General features: G+C 58.1%; 1 protein-coding gene across 1 annotated transcript in view; it reads left to right on the plus strand.

Moving 5' to 3' along the window:
* The first annotated feature begins 2,880 nt into the window (after positions 1–2,880).
* MPPED1 (metallophosphoesterase domain containing 1) overlaps positions 2,881–15,689 on the plus strand; it is a 62,458-nt gene continuing 49,649 nt past the window's right edge. Inside the window, exons 1-2 of the mRNA XM_042944679.1 lie at positions 2,881–3,126; positions 11,254–11,435. Coding sequence (XP_042800613.1) covers positions 2,903–3,126; positions 11,254–11,435 — 406 coding nt within the window. The 5' untranslated portion in view covers positions 2,881–2,902. The remainder of the gene's footprint in view (positions 3,127–11,253; positions 11,436–15,689) is intronic.

Consider the following 15,689-nt stretch of genomic DNA (forward strand, 5'->3'; position numbering starts at 1 on the left):
CCCTGGGGTGACAATGATAATAATGGCATAACAATAGCTGACATTTGTTGGGCGCTTATTATGTGCCGGGTCCTGTGACAAGAAGTGTACATGTGTCACCCCAATTAATCTTCGCGACTGCATGAGGTAGGTACTGCTTTTCTCTCCGTGTCATGGATGAGCAAATTGAGCTTCCTGGAAGTTAAGCCACTGGCTCAGGACTACAGAGCTGGTGAGGGCTGGCGCTGACCTACGGGGGGGTGGGGGGGTGCGGAGTGAGTGAGACCCAGGCCCTGCCTCCAGGAGGCGTCTGGCCCTTCGTGGCGCCCTGGAACGAGGGCCCCCGATCTCTGAGAAGATGCCAGCTTGGTCGAGGGGTAACGGGTGAGTCAGGTTTTGCCAGCCAGAGAGGAAGGCAAAGAGGCCCGGGGGGAAGGAGCCAGAGCCCTGGGGTCAGGCTGCTAACAGCTAGCCCTCAGTGGTGCCCACTGTCTGTGCTGAGCTGGGCAAGAGAGTTCCCCTCTCGGAGACAGGCCTCTCTCTGTAGGATGGGAGGCGTAGGGATGGCCATCTCGTAGGTCGGCGGCGAGCCTGCGAAGCGTTGGATGGGGCAGCTCTGAGCACGAGCACGGCACCTCGTAGCCGAGGGCCTCCGGGCACTGGAGCCCACTGGGCACGGGGCGGCGTGGCTGGAGCGTGGGCAGGGCCAGGCCGTGCAGGGCCTGCGGACATGGGCCCTCATCGGAGGAGCCGTGCAAAGACGTGACAGGCAGGGGTGTGATCTTAGGTAGGCTTGGCTTTGAGAAAATTCAGGTTCTCCAGGGCTCCTGGGGCTTCCCCTTGACAGCCTTGTGCCCCAGATGCCTCGATACCTGGGCGGCACCTGCTCACGGCAGGCCCTCCGTGGGCAGGTGTCACATTGAAGGGAATAGTGATTACATAGTAACCCGGAGTATTAGCTGGGCACTTCATACCTGCCAGGCACTGTGCTTAGGACCCCCATTTGTTTAACCTGCCCAGCTGCCCTGGGAGGTGGTGTTACTGTTGTCATACCGGTTTTCCAGAAGAGGAAGCTGAGGCTCAGAGAGGTTAAGACATCAGCCTGAGGTCACACAGTCAGTCAGTACAATGCTGGGGCTCAAACCCCTGTCCAGATCTGGGCCCTTGGAGGCCTGGGCCACAGCATCAGCTGCCCCCAGGCCTCTCCCAGGGTCACAGATGGACCAGGGCCAGCTCCCACAGAGATTTTGTGAGTCCCACAGCCAGGAACCCCCACTTGCCCACCTCAGAGGCCTGCCCGGAGGTATCTGCTGGGAGAACCGAATCACAGAGAAACAATCAGCAGGACAAAGGACAGGAGCAAGTGTTGTCCTGAGGGAAAAGCAGATTTTTTTCCTTGCCTCCCCAAGTGGAGAAGAGGGAGGGACATGTGTTGTGAATCAGGCTGCGTTTCTTTTTGGGGGGGGGGGAGGAGGAGGAGGATATTGCTGTTTATTACACCTTGTATGGGCCTGATTGTTGAGATTTTTAAAAAATTAATAATCCATTTCTCCTTCGCACGTAATTAAAATGTTCTCCAGTCTCTAATTTTTGTCGTTTTCCTAATCTAATTTGTTTTCTGACGGTGGTGACTCCCCTTTGCTTTGCACGGGGATTTTTCTCCATTTAACGTGACTGGGATATGACTGACCAAGAACAGTTTAAGTGACGTTATTTTCCCCTTGGTTCGGTGCCGTGGACACGGAATCCTCGGAGGGTCTTAATGACCCCGCGTTGAAACAAGACACGACAGAATATCTTCAAGGCCTGATCTGTTTACACAGTTTAAAAGGATAATCACGGCAAAGAACGAGAACGCTAGCCGGTCTCAGGAAAGGAGGCGCTGGCCGTTACGGGAAGTGCGTGAGCGGGTCCGGGTAGGATGGAGACTTAGCCGCCTCCACCCCCCAACCCCGTTCCCAGGATTCCACGTCGGAATCAGTCAAAGGGACATTAAAACCCAGTAGCTGCAGGCGCAAACCGCACTTTCCAGAGGATGACATTTGCAAGCTGCGGTTCTGTATGGATTCGAGGTGTGACGGGAACACCAGAATTCCCGAGATCGTTGCAAGGCATTCGGGAAGACTTTTGTTTTCCCAGGAGATCCTCCCCTGCCCTCCCTCCCCCCACCCCGGGCCACCTCCTGAGCTGAGTTGGTGTATGGCAAATCTGTCTGGGAAAATCCCTTCTCCAAGCCCCGCTCAGAGATACCTTCAGGCGACGTTGATGTTGAGGAAGGAATTTTCACCCCGTGCTCTGCACCTGCTCGGGCTTGCAGGGGGGCGGGGGTGTGGGTGCGGTGTGTTTCGGGGGCTCTGTGGGGAGGGGGTGCGGTTGGAGGGGAATCCTCCCGATTCCCCCGCTCCGAAAAGTAAAACTTACCTTCCCCGGTTACAGCACACCAGCCATCGTGTGGCCCCATCTCACGGCCATCGTGTGGCCCCATCTCACGGTCACCCTGTGGGTTCTGGAGGATTTTTGTCGAAGAGAAAAAAAAAAAAAAAAAAAAGTCTTAAGTATTTAAACATGTCGGACCACGCATGCATCCGTTCCCAGCGTTGTGGGTTTTGTTTTTTGGGGTGTTTTTTTTTTCTTGGTCTCTTCCCTCCCTTTCCTTTTCTTTTTACCAAAGTATATTCATCAAACTGCTGAGTTGGAAAGATCTGTAATGAGTTTTTGAGCTGTATGACTGTGTTTTTTTTTTTCTCTCCCCCCCCCCCCCCTTCCTCTTTCTAAATCTTCATCTGACATTAAATAAAGCAAATCCCAAACAGATTCACTGCCGCACGGTTCTGCTCTGTCTCCTCAGTCTGTTCCCAGGTCTGGCTCGGGGCCGGGCGGCGGCGGTGGCTGCGGGAGATGCCCGGGCGGCCAGCGGAGGCCCATGTGGCGCGCTAGGTGGGACCCCGGTGTCCTGAAGGCCGAGGCCCTGGCCCTGCTGCCCTGCGGCCTGGGCATGGCTTTCTCCCAGTCCCACGTGATGGCCGCTCGGAGGCACCAGCACAGCCGGCTCATCATCGAGGTGGACGAGTACAGCTCCAACCCGACCCAGGCCTTCACCTTCTACAACATCAACCAGGGCCGCTTCCAGCCCCCGCACGTGCAGATGTAAGTGGCAGCTCTCGGCGGGCCCGGCTGCCCGGGGCCGGGGGCGGGGGGGGGGGGCGGGAAGGGGCTTGCTACAGGCTCCAGGCAGGTTCGGACCCTAGTTTTAGGCTGCCTGTCTTCCCTCACCTCTGCCCCTCCCTCCCTCCCTTTCGCCCAGACCCCTTTGCCTCTACTGAGATAACAGAGATGCTTTTTCCAGTCCCGCTCCCTGCCCCTTGAGGCCGATGGAAAAGGCCAGCGATGTCCCAGCAGTAAGGCCAGGGCGAGGGCACAGACTCGAGAGCCCCCGCGACCGGTGGGGGGAACCTCTCCCCTCCCTGGATTGTTTTCTGAGGTCTGGAGAGGAGAGGAGGCCCAGGGAGGAAACGGATGAACTCCTTGCTCTGCCCCAGGCAGCTAGCTCCTTGCGTTCCTAGGAGACCCTCCTCCTCGTTTATCCCTCACTTCCTCCAGGGCTGCGAGCACCGTCTCTAGGGAGCCCCAGTTCCGTGGGGGCCTGGCGGCTGTTCCTTTGGGGAGATTGGAGAATCTGGCACGTGGACCGCTTTGGAGAAGGAGCCCGGGGGGGGTTTCCAATCCCAGGCCGGGAGGTGGGGGCGGGCGGGTTGTGGTTCCCTCGAGAGCCGTCCTCTGCTGTGAAGGGTGGGTGCGGGGAGCTTCTTCACGGGAGGAAGGGCTGAGGGAGGCAGGCGGGCACCGGGCCTGGGGTGGGCTCCAGCCCATCTTCCCTCCGTGCTTGCTTGGAAAAATGCTCATTTCTGTAGGGACTGAGGCCTGGTGTTGTCTGTAGCTGCCTACTTTATCTGTTTGGGAGACGGCCTCCTGTTTCCATTTTGGGGCCAGATCGGCAGGTTGGGGCAGGAAGGTCTCAGCATTCTTAGTATCCGGGACCTGGAGGTCCGGCAGGGCTGCTGCAGGGAGGGGGGCCTTCCCCAGGCCGGGTTTTCTCTTTCGTCGATGGGGTTAGTCTTCCCGGGCCGGATGGGACCCGGCCTGAGGTCCCTGGATGCTGGGCTGGACTCCTGCCCCAGCGGGAACGCACAAGAAGAACATGTGGGCAGAGCGGGTGGGGTTCACGTGGCCAGTGCCCCCTGTGCGCCCCCACTTAGAAGGGTCCCCAGGATGGGGTGCCTGAGTGGCTCCATCGGTTGAGCGTCTGCCTCTCGGTTTTGGTTCGGGTCATGATCTCACGGCTGTCGTGGGTTCGAGCCCCGCGTCGGGCTCTGTGCTGACAGCACAGAGCCTGCTTGGGATTCTCTGCCTCCCTCTCCGTCTGTCTCTTCTCTGCTCTCTCTCTCTCTCTCAAAATAAGTAAACATTAAAAAAAAAAGGAGGAAGGGTCCCTGGGTGCCAGAGCTAATTCCACGTGGCACCGTGCTGTCACCTACAGTGCCCCTGACCAGGGCCCAGCAGACACCCAGGCAGGCCTCTGCCCCAGGACAGAGCCAGGGAAACAGGAGGTCGGAGGAGAGGAGGGCCAGGGGGCGGAGGAAGGACCCTCTGGGGAAGATGACTTCTAGGTTGAGACCCCAAGGAAGATGAGCGAGGGCAGCAGCTGGGAGAGGGTTGGGAAAAGGGGACACGTGAGGAATGCAGAAAACGCCCGGCTGGGGGCTGGGGGCTGGGGGCTGGGGGCTGGGGGCAGCCTTCCCGTGCGGACCCCTGCAGGCCAGGCTGCATCCTGAGGAAGGGCAGTGAGCGACCACGTGAGAGAGGGGCCATCTCCCCCTTTAACCCCCGAGCAGCCGCGGGGTCAGGATGTTTGTGAACAGGTGCATAGCATGCCCGTTAGAAATGTGCGCCCCGAGCCCGCCTGCCTGGCTCTGAGCCCCTGGCTCTGCCACTGCCCTGTGAGGGGGCTCTGGGTGCCTCGGTCTCCCCATCTGGAAAACGCTGAGGATTCAGTAGGTAGATCCACCCAGAGCGGGGCCAGGGAGCAAATGTTCCGTGCCGTTAGTCCACACTGGGCTGGGCCAGGTGCTTGATACAGCAGCGATCAAAGACGCGTCCCTGCCATGCCGAGCTGACCTTCCCACGAGTGTGTCAGAGCGTAAGACACTGGTGCAGTGGGGAAAATGCTTCCTGGCTTTCCTGTGGTCACCCAGCTTGAGCAGGCAGAGCGGATTCACCCTGGCCTGCTCTGAGCTGCCACCACCTGACATGGGGCTCCCGGCTCCCACTGGCCGCGGGGCTCAGGGGGTTCGGGCACTGCCTCGGGGAGGGCGTGTGCTGAGCCCCGGTCCTGGGCTCCCCGTCAAGTGCTCCCTCACTGCCTGCTCAGACCAGCCCGGCTGTGAAACAGAGCTCTGCATAAAGCTGGGTGAAGCCAGGGCCATGCAGGGACCCGGGGGGACTGCTTCGTCCCGCCCCCTCCTTTCAGACCGCAGCCCCCAAGCCCGAGGGAAGCATGCAGGCTGCTGGAGGCGGCTGTTTGGATTTCCATGACGAGTTTCCATCGAGGGGGAGACAGGGAGGATGGATGCCGCTTCCCCACACGTGATTTATCACCACCCTGGGCTTTGTCTCCGGGGTGAGGGAGCGAGGGGGCCTTATTTAATAAATCCACAATTTATATTGAATAACAACAGTGACAACCCAAACATGGCCTCCGATTGAGCTGTGCGATTTATGCGATTGCCCCCAGAGACCCTGGTGGTGGCGAGGCTGCCTTTGCCTCACTAATGAATGTCTGTATCTGGGCCTCCCGGTTCGGGGCCCTGAGGCCCAGGACCCCTCACTCTGAGGGCCTAGAAACCCTGCGGTGGCCTCGGGAGAGCCCCTCCAGGCACCAGCCCTTCTAACCTGGGTGGGTGGGCGGGCACCGGGCCCGGTGGCCGGTGAGAAGACTTGACCGCCAGGCCAGGGTCATCCTGGGGGGTCTGCCCTAGAGGTGCCCTGGGGGTTGGTACCAGGCATAACAACTCTTTCCTCTGGCCTTTAAAAGGAGTCCTGTTGGTGGGGACTTGAGTCATCCTGTGTAAAGACCCTCCAAGCATGTCTTGAAGAAGACAGCAGAGTCAGGGGAGCGGCGCTGTGTGTCAGGCCTGGGGAGGCCCCCTCCCGGCCACACTTCCCGGTCCCGGCGCCGACCTCCCTCTCCCGTGGGCTTGGGCTTCAGAAGGGATCCTGTGGCCCCAGTCCGTCCATGCACTGAGAGGCCCCCGGGAGACAATGAGGGTCCGCCGTGAGCCCAGGGAGCGTGAAGGGGCAAGGCAGGAGGAGAGGACTAAGCCTGGAACATTCCGTGCCTCCTTCTGCCTCGGGTCTCTGCACATGGTGTCCTTTGTGCCTCCTCCATGCTTTGCCCTGCTAACACGGACTCATTCTTCAGATCTCACCCAGATGTCACTTCCTTGGGAAGGCCCTCTGACCGCTCCCCAGACCAGATCTCCCCTTCCCTTGACCCTACCCCCTACCGCCCGGCTCTAGGGTCTGTCCCTGCCACCAGCATGGGGCTGGTCCCTCGAGCCTGGCACAGCAGAGAGATGGAAAGAAGAAAGAAAAGGGAGTGAGGATAAGGCAGGGAGTATGGCCCCGGAAGAGTGGGGGAGATCAGGGGGGGCTTCCCGGGGGCAGTGGCATAGCCCCTGGGGTTGGGGGACCAGCAAAAGCAAAGGCTGAGAGGTGGGAAGGGAAAAGGGAGGGCAGCGGAGGACTCAGAACGAGGGCCTTGTGAAAAGAGCACTGGGCAGTGGACACCAAGCTAACCAGTCACTGCCCTCCTCTGGGCCTCAGTTTCCTCACGGTAGAATGAGGGGATTGGCAGACTCTCCCGTTGGGAACCGCCATGGCTGCTGCCCAGTCACGTGTCCGGATGGGGTCAGAGCCTCACTGAAGGGAGGAGTCCTCTGGCCCCAGCCCCCTGGCCTTCAGAGCTTCCCATTTCCCCAGAAGTAGAGATGACGGGGGAGATGGCCTCTGCTTCTGACGTCGGGGAGCTGGTGGCTGACGGGAGAGGGAGGCCGAGGAGGGGGCCGGGGCCCAGGGAACGGCTGCAGGGGGCACTCACATCCAGGCTTCCAGCTGCGAGGGTCCTTGAGCTCTCCCGCCTTGTCCAAGAGTGAGTGGGTGGCTCCCACCTTCCAGAGCTGGCCTGGGGGCTGGGAGGGTCCAGGGCACGGCGAGGAGGTGGCCGGATCGGGGTGCCGGCCGAGGCCCGGGTGCCAGAGGCCGTGCTCTCTATTCTGCACCCTTCCTGCTGCCGTGATTCTGTGGGAACACCCCTTGTTAGGCTGGGGACAGGTGGCAACAGGTTTCAGGTCTCGGTGAGAGAGCCGCGGCTGTCCCCTGTTCTCTGAGGCCCGCAGAATGTCGCTGGAAAATAACCGTTTTGCTTTGTTAGCCTCAACAGGTTAGATGCCCAGATCCCTGTTGTGGAGACCCAGGTGCCAATCTACTCTGTAACTTACTAGCCAGGGCCTTGGATATGGGACTAACTTTTCCAGCCTCAGTGACTCCACAGTCTTGCTGTGACTCAGGTGTCAGCCAGGGTGTTGCATTACGAGTGTCAGAAACTCAGTGTCAATTGCCTGAAGGATAAAAGAGTTTACTGGCTTACTTAGTAAGAAAGCCCGTGTTTGGACCCAGCTTCAGGTACAGCTGGATCTAGGGATCAACTTATGCTGTTAAGTTCTCCCACCTTCTTGTCTGCTCTCTCTTTCTCTTTCTCCGTATCTTGACTCTCCTTGTTCTTTTCCTCACTCCCAAACACTTCCAGGCTCGGTTTTTGGGGACTCCACGAAGTGACCTCAGGGGGTATCCTGTCCACAGGTATATCCCTTGTGCCTGGCAGATGCCCCGCCTTTAGGAAGCATTTGCGCGTAGGTTGACTGAATGAAATGAGCTGGGTCTAGAAACAGTCCAGTCCGGTGGGGGTTTTGGAACCAAAGACTGGCTTCAAATTGCAGCTTTACCGGCCTGCATAGCTGAGATCCCGGACAAGCCTTTCCTGAGCCTCAGTTTTCTCATCTGTAATATGGGCATACCCATAATACCCTGCCCAGACGGTCATGGTGTGAAGACAGTGGGTGCATGTAACGTGCTTAGTACAGGATGAGCTCCCGTCCATGGGGAGCACCCAGCATCGGTGTCATTACTGTTGTTGTTATTTCAATTTGAGCATTTGTTACAATCTAAATAGCCGGAGGACAGTGCAGAGAAGCAAGAGTCTTTATTTTTTCCTCAGAGGATTATTAGGTTTGCATCCTCACTGAGCTCAGTAGCCTCGGGGTGGAAGGAAATAAGAATAGTTAATTAAAGAGCCCAGGCTCCAACAGCCCGACTGGAGCCCTCGGAACTGGTCTTGCTTTTGGCTGGCTGATGGTGGGCGGGGCTGAGGCCTGCTCAGGCTCCATGCTAAGGGTTCACAGGAGGAGAGGTTGTTGGGACCAGAGGTGGCTCTGGAGGTGGCCTCTCGTTCCCTGTCTCTTTCCCCCTTCGTCATCCCTCTCTGTCTCTTTGACTTGGCCTCTGTCACCTTTGACATGCTTATGACCTCGGTATGTGTAGGGGTGAAGGAGGGAAGGAAAGAAGGAAGGAAGAAAGGAAAGAAGAAAGGAAAAAAGGAAGGAGGGAAGGGAGGAAGGAAGGAAGGAAAGAATGAAGGAAAGAAGGAAGGAAGGAAGGAAGGAAAGAAGGAAGGAGGGAAGGGAGGAAGGAAGGAAAGAAGGAAGGAAAAAAGGAAGGAGGGAGGGGAGGAAGGAAGGAAGGAAAGAAGGAAGGAAAAAAGGAAGGAGGGAAGGGAGGAAGGAAGGAAGGAAAGAAGGAAGGAAAAAAGGAAGGGAAGGAAAGAAGGAAGGAAGGAAGGAAAGAAGGAAGGAAAAAAGGAAGGAGGGAAGGGAGGAAGGAAGGAAGGAAAGAATGAAGGAAAGAAGGAAGGAAGGAAAGAAGGAAGGAAGGAAGGAAAGAAGGAAGGAAAGAAGGAAGGAGGGAAGGGAGGAAGGAAGGAAAGAAGGAAGGAAAAAAGGAAGGAGGGAGGGGAGGAAGGAAGGAAGGAAGGAAAGAAGGAAGGAAAGAAGAAAGGAAAAAAGGAAGGAGGGAAGGGAGGGAGGAAGGAAGGAAGGAAGGAAAGAAGGAAGGCAAAAAGGAAGGAGGGAAGGGAGGAGGGAAGGGAGGAGGGAGGGAGGGTGGAAGGAAGGAATTTGATTGGCTCACTCGTGTTCCTGTGCCAGGACAAGAGCCCAGTAGCAACCGTCTGCCCCTTGTCCAATCGGCTGCGCTGGGGGCAGGCAGGATGTACAGGTGACCCAGAGGCCTAGCTGCCTGCCAGACTGTCTGTCAAAGGGTTGGGGGCAGGGGAGGAGGGCAGGGACTTTGAGGACACAGGGATGGGAGGGAGTCTTTAGGTCCCAGACCAGCTCAGGTCCCGCCTCCTCCTGGAAGCTTCTAGGGAGCCCCTTGCTGGGTTAAGGCCTTCTCTGGCCCCCAGCTTCTCCGTTGCCCGGTCAAAGCCGGTGGCCTTATTGTCACCGCCTAGCCAAGTCTGCCTCCACCGTCAGTCTGTGGTCTCCCGGCCTGGGTTTAGGCCCGGTTCATCCCCGGGGCCCCGGCACTGAGCTCGGGGCCGGCCCACAGTGAGTGGGCAGAATGTGCTTGGCTGAATGAATGGGTGACTGACTGAATGGATGGAGGCAGAAGGAAGGCGGGGCAGGGGGGGGGTTGGTGCCGGTGTCTTCTTGTTGGTCATCATCAGACTCTGGGGGTTTTCCTCTTCTCCCCGGTCATGCCCCACTCTGACCTGCCGGGAGTCTAACTCGCCTTGACCGGCCCCGGAAAGGCCCGAGCGTGCTCCCTCCCGGGACGAGGGGAGGCTGGCTTGGTGCCTCCCACTGTGGTGGATAGAGCGCGCTAACGCTCCCCGCACATTAGCATGCTGAACCCACATCTCTCGTAAGGTGTTAATTAAATTTCTTCGAAGTATATTGTCTGAAAAAAAAAAAAAAGGATAATTAGAAAGATGTCTTTAAAAGTATTTATGTAACTGATATGGTACCGCTTTTGGTTTGCCGCATAATTAGATTTAAACACAACTCCTCGAGCGGCATACTCATTTGGAGAGAGCCGCTCGTTGAAATGTCATTGCGTTGTTTTTAAGAGTTTTGAGCCTGGCAGAATCATTCAGCTGAGGAGGCTGAGCGTGGTTTGGGGAGCACCGGACCGGGAGCCACGGTCTCCCTTTGTTCCCTGGGACACGCGGGGCCACTTAACTCAGCCCTGGCGTCCTCGAAACCAGGGGGCTGTGACGGGCTTCGCGGAGCAAGAACTTACCTTTCTGCAGCTCTTTTTAATTTCCCGATGGTTTTTCCTTCGTGAGGTGGTTCCATGTTACAGGCGAGCGGAACAAGGCCACGTGTTTTGCTGAAGGTCACACGTCAGCTGGGATCCAAAGCCCGGTCGGATTCGGGGACCCTTTGCCCGCACAACCCTGGAAAACCCTTGTTTTAAAAATGAGGAGACCATCTCACGGTTTTGAAAACTTGCTGCCTATCTTTCGTGCTTTCATTTCCCGCGCTCCTGTGAGATCTCCCCCACCCCTGCTTTTGCACCCCTCTTTCCCTGGATGCTGCGTGCCCCCCGCACGGTGCCTGGGGCTGGTTCTTCCACTCGGACCAGAGGCCGTAGAACTTATATTCTCGATGGGGCTAATGTAATGTAATGTAAGAGAACTTACATTCTCTGGAGGGGGGTGAGACTCGTTTTTAGGGGGTGAAGAAAGCTTATTCTTCTTAGAGAGCCCAGATTTGCATACATACACGAACAGTTATCTGTGGGGTTAAAAACCTCACGGGAGGGGAGCGAGTAGGGGAAAAACTCATCTAAAGAGGGTCGATGATGGAAAGGGCCGCGGCAGCCAAAGAGCAGGTCGTAATCGCACCGTGCCCACAGGTGCTCTCCACTCCGTAGTTACCTCCTTTAACCCCTGAGGGCCCCATGTTACTGAGGGGAAACTGAGGCTCAGGGGGACACACGTTTTGCTCAGCCAGCCAGCGGGAGAGTCGGGACTCGGAGCCCCGAGGGCCCACCGGGAAGTCCGGGCGCGCCGTCTGTGTCCGTGGCTGGCGGGGCCGTGAGCTGTGCTCGGGCCTCGTGCTGGTCGCACACCGCCTGCAGTGTCTTCTCTCCCCGCAGGGTGGACCCCGTGCCTCACGATGCCCCCAAGCCGCCCGGCTACACCCGCTTTGTCTGCGTGTCTGACACCCACTCGAGGACGGACCCCATCCAGATGCCTTACGGCGACGTGCTCATCCACGCCGGGGACTTCACGGAGCTGGGGCTCCCGAGCGAGGTGAAGAAGTTCAACGAGTGGCTTGGTAGGTGCCGGGCCGGAGGTGGCCTTCCTGCGCTGCCGGGGCCCCCCTCTCGGGCCTCGCTTTGCCTGCCCACCTCCCCTGGGCAGCCTTCCCTGACTGCCCGCTCTCGGCCACGCCTCCATGTCTCCCACCCCAGCTTTTGCCTCCCGCTGTGACTTAGTTTGTGCGATTCTTTTGGCCTGGGAGACGCCCTCCAGAAGGGATTTTGTCGAGGTTTGTTTATGTCCATAAACCCGCCTGAGGCAGGTGGGTGCTCAATAAATAATTGGTGAATGAATGAAGGCATGAGTGGGCGAATGAATGAATCAGTCTCTACGAGCGGTGATACCAGGGCAGGCACCCAGCTGGTCTGTACCGGCTCAGCCACCACCACCGGCATGAAGGCTTCCCCAGCGAGGGGATCCCCAGGCAGGGGACCCGTGCGGACTCCTCCCCGGGGGCAGCTGTTGGGAGAAGGAGTGGAGCTCGATGGGCGATGGTGGACGATGATTTATAAGCGTGCCCCCCGGGGTTTGTCTTCAGCTTTTTGCTTTCTTCCCCAAACAAACAAACAAACAAACAAAAAACATAAATGTGGAGTGCCTCCTGGGAAAAACAACCTGCCCGGAATCCAGAGAAACCGCACAGCGAGCCGTCTCTGCCGTGGCCTGGGGGACAGATGGACGGCCCCTGGGCGGCCCAGCGTGCAAGTGCGCTGGCTTGGAGGTGTGGGTGCAGAGCAGTCCCACCTCCGTGCCCAGCGCTGCTCGGCCGCCAGACGGTCCCCACCCCCCCCCCGAGCCCCCCCACTCCCCCCCCCCCCCCACCGCCCCGCCGCGCACTTGGCTGGGAGCTCCGTGAGCAGAGGGCCAGGAGCGAGGCGGGGGGAGCCGCAGGAGCGAGAGGCCCAGCTTTGCCAGTCGAGACAAATATTTACAAGCAAGGCCTTCCCTCCGCTTGGCAGGCTTGGAGCTTTAAATATTGATTTTTCAAACGGGAGATTCTGGTCAAGCGCCCCCTTTGGGCTGGAATGCGTGGAGGCCGAGGTGGGAGAGGCTCCTGGCCCCGGGCTGCCCCCCCTAGGGTGGGGTCCCCGCTGGCTTCCTGTCCCCCCCCCCCCCCCCAACGGCTGCGGGTGTCCAAAGATGTGAGGCTGAGCCGAGCCTGTGTCCCAGGCAGGTGCCAGGCTCCCGCTGTGGGCCAGACTCCTCTCCGTCACTGCCTACTTGACTTTTGGGAACCAGGTGAATTTGAGGACCGGTGCTGTTTTCGTCCCAATTAGAAGGAGAGTTAGCCCGAGGGTCTCAAGGGTGGGGACTGATTCCGACGAGGTCCCGTCACTGAGGAGGGGATGAGTGAAGCAAACGGCCGCCCGCGCAGCCGGGATGGTGCCACGTGCTCCGGGAGCATAGGTCAAGGCCGACGATGGCCTTCTGCCGGCAGGGGAGGCTTCCTGGGGAAGCTGACTCCGGGCCAGGCCCTGACTTAGCAGTGGCGAGTCGGTGCAGGGAAGGGGCAGCTGAGGTCAGGGGTGCTGGTGGGCACTGGAGAGGAGTGGCCGGGTGCTGTGGCCGGGGTGAGGGGGTTTGGGGCGTTGAGGGTGAGGGCCCCGGAAGGAGGGCTGGGCTGACCGCGACTCTGAACGTGAGGGGAATTGGGGGCCCCAGGGGGCCAGCATGGCGAGCCGGCCATTTTAGAAAGATGGTTCTAGCTGCCCTTTCATAGAAGTCAGAACAACGTGCTGTGGGAATTTGGGAGGGGGGCGTGGCGGGGTCTTCATGTGACCCAGAGCTGGATCGATTTATCTACCTGGGTTGTTGCAGGTGGAAGGATGAGCTTACACAGGGGGTCCCCCAGGCGTCTCCCCTTTGCTGCCTCGAAGTGTTTGCCGATGTCAGTGCCCGTCATTCAAGTGGGATAGGGTGGGGTCGGGGGGGGGCTCCAGACTCCAGACTCCAGAATGAGGAGCCCCTCCCCTACTCGACTGAGCGGCAGGGAATTTGCGCGTGAGTGAGCACGTATATAGGAGCAGGCTCCTAGAGGTCCACCTGCAGCGGGCTTTTAGGGAGCCTGCCTGTCGCCCAAAGTGAGAAGTGAGACTCCGCCTCTGTGGGCTGGCAGTTCGGGGCCCCGGGAGGTGGCGACCGTGGCTGAGAGCCCGGCTGGGGGCTCATTAGGCCCAAGTGCATGGTCAGGACAGGTGCGCTCTCACAGACGCCGAGCGGTTAGTGAGCGTTGATGAGTGCGGGGCACTATTCTCTGCGCTTGGTGTGTCTTATCAAATCCTTTCATCCTCCTGGCGACAGAATGAGGCAGGAGCCGTTGTCACCCCCATTTCACAGAGGAGAGAGCCGAGACCCACCGCCGTGACGTGACTTGCCCAAGGCGCGTGGCAGAGCTACTTGGATTCGAACCCAGGCAGTTGGGTTCTGGAGCTGAGCTCCTCCTCAGCCGTTGTCTCCTTTCTTGTTCTTCTTACGGGGAAACCTCTCTGATTCAACGTAAACGTGTGCACTTTGCCATCTTGGGTCTGCTTCCTGCCCGAGTAATTACAGCAGCCACGCGACCTGTCTGGGCTTCAGCGGCCTCCTTTTAGAGGCAGGCGGTCAGGCTCCCCTTGCCCTGCCTACCTCTTTGGAAGCAGGTTGTTTTGAGGCTCCGTTAGGATAGAGGAATGATCGGCTTCTGTGAAGTATTGTGTATGTGGCATTGTCGCCCCCACCCCCCCCCCCACCCCGAACCGGCGTTTGCCAGATCAGGTCTCCCCTTGGGGTAGAGGTAGGTGTCATGGGCGGGTCCCCCAGGAGAGGGGAACATCTGATCTGAGCCATGGGGGTGAGTAGCAGGAGACAGAGAAAGTGGTAGAACAATGTGTGGGCAAAAGTGTGTGCAGCTCCTGAGAAGTGTTGATGTATGATCTTAGCTATGTCTGCAGTTACACACACACGCACGGAGAAAAGACTGGAAGGAAGTACTCATTCATCCATTTGGTCTGTCTCACTGGGAACCTCCCACGTGCCATGTGTGTCCCAGGCACCGGGGTGACAGCGCGGTGGGAGGGACGGGGCATGCTTGCCTTCTGGTGATGGGGACACAGTGCATCTGAGGAGCGGGGGGCGGGGGGCTCCTGTTCGCAGGCCTGTGGGCCAAGGGTGGGATTTGGGGGTTGGTTCCAAGTGCAAAGGGGATTTGGGGGAGGTTTGTGTAGGGGAATGACCTTTAAAAAGGTATTCAAAGGCCTGAATTACGGAGTTAGAGAGAAGGCAAAGTCTCCGGAATGTTCCAGAATTGATGTCTGGGTGGTGGGTCATGGCATATTTTCTTCTTTATGGTTTTCTCTCTCCTCTACCTGGATTTTCTGTACGGAGCATGTGCATCATATAAAGGCAACAGTAAAATCTTACCGTTTTTCAAGAAATCTTGGCCTCTCTGGTATCTGGTGCACAACGTGTCCCAAGATGGCGGTGAGGGCAGCCCTGGCCTTAGGTCAGGCCTGGTGTCATCCATCTACTCAGAATGCCACCTGGAGCCCTTCCCTAGGACAGCGGGGCTTCCCCCTCACTCCCCATCCCTGGAAGGGCCAGGCTCTTCTCCTTGGATAAGAAAGTTACGGATTTGAAATCTACAGTAGCCTGCATCTTCCCCGTTCATTGATCTCACAGAAAGCATTTAAAATCATATTCTAGGGGTCACCTCCAGGCAGTCAAGAGGGGATTTAAGAAATTAATAAAGACCTTCTTTGCAAGTCAAGATTGGACACCTAACTGCGGTGTGTGTGGCTAAATTTAAGCTGACTCTAATTTGCTGGCAGGTGCGCTGCTCTGGGCTTGGCTGTGAGTGGTGACCGTGTTTTGCCCATTTGCAGGGTTCTGTCTGGGTCTGTCTGTTGGAGGGGGCAGGTTTGGGGGCGACAGGGTTCTCCTGAGAAGACCGTTAATACCTTTCCCGTTGCCCATTAATATCCCAAATATATTCATGAAATAGAAATGCCAGCTTGGTTTGTAAATGTTCCGGGAACAGCTAAAAAATCACTAAGGACAGGCTTTTCAGCTAGAAAGGGTGAAAAGAACAGCAAAACTTGCTGAAAATGGAAAGGAATGTGCTGGAAGCTCCTTGTTTTTCCATAGCTAATGACCTCGGTGTCACCCGAACCGGCTGACGCTGTGCTCCTCCGTCCCCACTCTGGGCCTTGGCTCCTGCTCTCCCCACAGTGGGGAATGTTCTTCCTCCTGTCGTGCAGAGTCCTGCCCGCCCTCCAGTCGCTGCGCGTGAAGC

The sequence above is a fragment of the Panthera leo genome, chromosome B4, assembly GCF_018350215.1.
Source record: "Panthera leo isolate Ple1 chromosome B4, P.leo_Ple1_pat1.1, whole genome shotgun sequence".
Taxonomy (NCBI): domain Eukaryota; kingdom Metazoa; phylum Chordata; class Mammalia; order Carnivora; family Felidae; genus Panthera; species Panthera leo.